The 4,597-nt window shown below is 50.8% G+C and overlaps 1 protein-coding gene across 2 annotated transcripts in view; it reads left to right on the top strand.

Annotated features, from left to right (window-relative positions):
* Nucleotides 1–2,614: 2,614 nt before the first annotated feature.
* The window catches only part of LOC112976078 (cytochrome P450 4B1), a 19,200-nt gene continuing 17,217 nt past the window's right edge, over nucleotides 2,615–4,597 (top strand). For both annotated transcript variants that reach the window (XM_026086934.1, XM_026086935.1), the window contains exon 1: nucleotides 2,615–3,025. In XM_026086934.1, the coding sequence (XP_025942719.1) occupies nucleotides 2,822–3,025 (204 nt within the window). In that variant the 5' untranslated portion in view covers nucleotides 2,615–2,821. The remainder of the gene's footprint in view (nucleotides 3,026–4,597) is intronic.

Raw genomic sequence — 4,597 nt, 5'->3', positions numbered from 1 at the left:
GGGGCGGGGCGGGGCGGGAAACGCGCGGCGGGGCTGAGGGTTCGCGTCCCACCTCCGGCAGGTGGGAAGGGCGCTTGGGAAGCTGGTCTCGCACTGAATTACACACATGCAGGACGCGTGCAGGGAGCGGGCGCAAGCGTTGCAGGAGTGCTGTCACCCTTTAGGTGCAGATCGCCACGCGCATCACTCACCCGTTGGTTTTCCAGTATTATTTTATCTCGACTACTAGCTGAATTCCCTCTCTCTTGGCAAACACCTAAAAAGTCAGTCGCAAGCAAAGACCTGGCCGTTCCCCGTCTCCACAGGTGGAGAGCAACCAACCACCCAAAAAGTCAAGCCGCACTGTATTTCTATGCTTTCTTTACGCCCGCAGCACCGCGGCAGCCCTTTCTCGCGCCCCGGTGAGCCGGAGCCGGCGCCAGGCGAGGCGGCCCGGGAACCTCCCGCCGATGGGGACAGGCAGGTCACCGACACATGAGCATTTCAGTTTGGAAAAAAGCTTATGAATTTGTGAGACTGGCCTTTTTGGCTTCAAATTTCCCATTTCCAGCCGACTGATGGACCATTAAACTTCTCCCGCTCCTCAGCCGCAGCGCGGTAACGCACGCGCTCACAAAACGCAGCCGCTGTCCCTGCAGCTCCGCAGAGCCGCACAGGGTCCCAGACCCGCTTAGAGGCCGCGGTGTCCTGCAACAGCCRAGTCTGTGTTTTCTCTGCTCCAAACCCTAATTTCCCATGTGAATCTAGGGAAAACAGTCTGTTTGTCACTTAAACTCATTCTGGAAATGGTTCATTTCTAGATCCTGGCATTTTCCCAGACACCCACCAAAGAAAAATTCAAGCCAAGGATTACAGGTTGGGAACCTGATAAGCGTTTAAGAGAAAATCGTCTTAGCGAAACAATGGTTTCTGGCAGCCTGCATTGTTGGTGCYACTTTCTATTCTGCCTGCAGCAAAGCTGTGCTCAAACTGCCATGTTACATCTTTGGGCTCTCTGCTTTCTACAGCATCAGAAAATCAGTCTGGCATGTGATTCACCATACTCACTGAGGCGGATGTGTCTTCAAAATTTGTTCCAGCCATTTTTAAGCTACAACTTAAAATTATAGCTCACTTCATATAGGAACAACAGCAAGGTAGAGTTCTCACTGCAGGCGTTTGCAAACCAGGGATCTCCTAAGAGCCTGGGATAACAGCCACCACTTCTGTCCTCAAAGCTCAGTTCTTCCTTGTGCAGCCAGTGGGGACATCCAGTTCTCACTCCTCCGCTGGAGGAAAGAAGCTGCTGATGGCTGCAACGTTGCGCAAAGCTGTGTGGACCAAAAAGGGACTCTTTCAAAAAGTTTAAGAAACAGCAGAGTGAGACCTTGAAGCTCCACATGGGGCTGGTATTTTTGCCAGACATGTAGCTTGGGTTTCCCCAGTGGAAAATTGAATGTGTTTGGACAATTAGGAGCATATTCAATTTCCTTCCCTGCAACAGCCTCAGGCCTGGGGCACATCTGGAGCATCTGTCCTGTGCTCTCGGTGCTCCTGCTGCCAGTGGGAGGCGAAGGAGGGAGCTCCTGACTGAAACACAGGGGAGAGAGGAAAAGAGCTTGGAGGCGAGAGGGGAAGCCCTGGGAGGCAGGGAACATGTGATGAAGACTTTGGGAGGAGGAAGGCCAAGGTATGTCTATTTTCTCCTTCAGGTTTACTGTACTAAGAGCCTTGAGAACTGCATATAAAGTAACAATATTCCCAAAAGATGGCTTTCCATGCCTGTTGGTGTTGTGAGACAGTCTGCTAAGCGCTGTCTCTWAAGTGCAAGGCTCTCATTCCCCCAGAAGGCCCTGATCACACTCAATCCTTGCAAGTTTTCTGTGCATCAGTGCACAAGGCAGCAGCATGGGCGATCAACAGGGTGAGGATATCCCCAGATCTGTACCAGGTCAAAGCCCTGTTCAGCTCAGTACTTGACCACAACTGTAAGCCCATGCCGAGAGAGAGAGGACAGTGTAAGTGGGTCGGCGCTGGGCTATGTGGTGGAGCAGGACTGTGCTGTTCCTCAGCATTATCCCCTTAGCATGACAAACGAGCCTGGTGAATCACACGCCCAAATGATTTCAGATGCTACGGAGAGCCCAAAGTGGGAGTTCAAGCTGACTGCAGGCAGACCATAAAGGCTGTGGCAGGGAAGCGTGCTGGCTAGCGAGGTCCCTCGGGACATGGTGTCCCCCAGGTGCAGCGTGGTGCAGTGCCTTCCCTCCTGCACTGCCGTCCCACGTGTGAGAAGCGGCCAGCTGATAGAGGACAGTGTCAGCAAAGCAGGTCTACCTGGTGTTCGGGGCGATGGGCCAGAGAGGCACCCCAGACCATGCGTGAGGAGCGGGCTGGGCTGCAGGGAAGCACTTGGCAGGTTGTCTGCACCATCCTGCTCCGCCTGCGACATCCGGCAGCTTGGTGCCCTCGCTCTGCGGGTTGCAACACCTTCAGCTCGCCGGCAGCAAGCGGCGACGTCTTCTTTCTTGCTCTTCAGCGCAGACCCCTCATAGTGCCTGCAGACCTCCTGCCCTGTGATCTCGAACGGGACAAGGTATAAAATCTGCGCTTGCTGCAAGTGGCAGCTCTGAGCGCTTTTGCAGGTGGATGGTGCATTTTCCGAGGCTCCGCTTGGATGCTTTCCTCCCAACAACGGCTGTTGTGATTCGGTAGCTGCTTGGACTCCGAACCTGCCCCTTTGCATAACATTGGCTGAACGTGCAGCGCACAGCCGGAGTCGGAGCAGGCTGCCAGAACAATGAATTCAGTGTCGGCCTGAGCCACCCGCAGCAGCACGAGGATGATCTCTGCATTTGAGAGAGTGATGAAGCCGTCCTGGCTCTGTGTGGATGTCTCCCGGGTTTTGCACTTGGCCGCCGTCTTCTGCCTGACATGTGTGCTCCTGAAAGCCATCCAGCTGTACCACAGGAGGCAGGAGCTGCTCAAAGCGTTTGTCAAGTTCCCAGGCCACCCGACCCACTGGCTCTTTGGACATGTTCATGAGGTAGGAAAAGAGCTGGATTTGCATTTCCAGTGTGGGAAGGAGGGAGTTGCAGAAATGAACTAGGTGTGCCAAAGCCAGTAAAGCAGTTTCCCCAAGTGGGGGGAAATAAGATTGATGGGAATTGTCTCTGTCATCTGGGAGAATTCCTTCTCCTAATGCCAGGGCTAACGGAAAGGTGGCTATCCTTTTTCTCCTGTGCCAGATAACTGCTTTCTCTGTATGCAAGAGTGATGGTTAACCACTTTCTCTGCTGAGAGTGCTGCATAAAAAGCAGCATACACAGGTTACTGCAAAATGTGAGGTGTAAAGAGGTAATAACCAGCTAGCAAGTAAAGACGACAATGATATAACGCAGTGTTGACAAGGTCGTCCAGGGGTGTAAATCAGCATTGCTCCGCTGGAGTCAGCGGAGCCACATTACCCCACCTCAGGGCAGGCTCTGGTTTCCCATCTCTGCTGCTGTGGAAATCAGAGCACGGCCATTGCGATTCTCCTTGTAATTCCCGTGCAGACGCACAGCATTCCCAGCCGTGCCGGAGTTCAGACACGCCTTGTCCCTGTTATCAGGTTTGCATCGCTTCCGCAGCCAGACGAGACAGGCAGACTGTTATTGATCATTTTGAATCACATTTAAGCTGTGAAACACAACCCAGAAATAGAGTCCAGCACAGGAGCCACGGATCACATTCTTTCATGGTTGAGTTAAACCTGTGGCTAACTAAACCTATATAAATAAGAAAGACTTGTTTTGGCATTCATGGCATGGATCACTTTTCACTGAGATATGCACTTGCCCACACAAATCAGCATGGCTGCCTTTGCAGACACGTCTGCACAACTTACTGGCAGCTCCATAGGATGTAAATGAGCTGCTTTTATTTACTGCCTGAAGTGAAAGTCTTTTCAGTGCATGCTAAAGGCTACGTAAAATCACACACCAGATTTACAGGTATTTTATAAGGAGAAGATGCCAGTTATTGCCAACTGCAGCTGAATAAAGTACATTTGCCAGTTTGTCAGTTGAGACAATTTATACTGGAATGAGCTTTAACCTTTTTGCTGATCATTCACTCAGTTACATCATTGCTAAGTTGTTCACAGTTCAACTTTTACCTTGGACAATATTTGTTGAAGGAGAATTCCTGATTGTCTTACTGATTAAATGCTGCTAAACTCACTTGGGACCAACAGTTCATTAATCCCGTGTAGAAATTGTAAATGTTCTAGCCACTTGCTGAATACAAAATTTACATACACCTTTATAACAGTTAGGAGGACCTAGTGGGAGGGCCTGACAGCTATATTTAGGGAGAACACTGAGATTTCCTATTCTAATCCATTGATTTAAAATAATTCATTACCAATTTTAATTCAGATCAAACCCTGTTTTTATCAGATCAATTTCACAGAATCACAGAATGGTTGAGGTTGGAAGGGACCTCTGGAGATCGCCTAGTCCAACCCCCCTGCTCAAGCAGGGTCACCTAGAGCACATTGCACAGGATTGCATCCAGGTGGGTTTTGAATATCTCCAGAGAAGGAGACTCCACAACCTCTCGGGGCAACCTGTTC

This window comes from Apteryx rowi, unplaced genomic scaffold (assembly GCF_003343035.1).
Source record: "Apteryx rowi isolate R43461 unplaced genomic scaffold, aptRow1 scaffold_7, whole genome shotgun sequence".
Classification (NCBI taxonomy): domain Eukaryota; kingdom Metazoa; phylum Chordata; class Aves; order Apterygiformes; family Apterygidae; genus Apteryx; species Apteryx rowi.
This window is presented reverse-complemented; position numbering and strand designations above follow the sequence as displayed.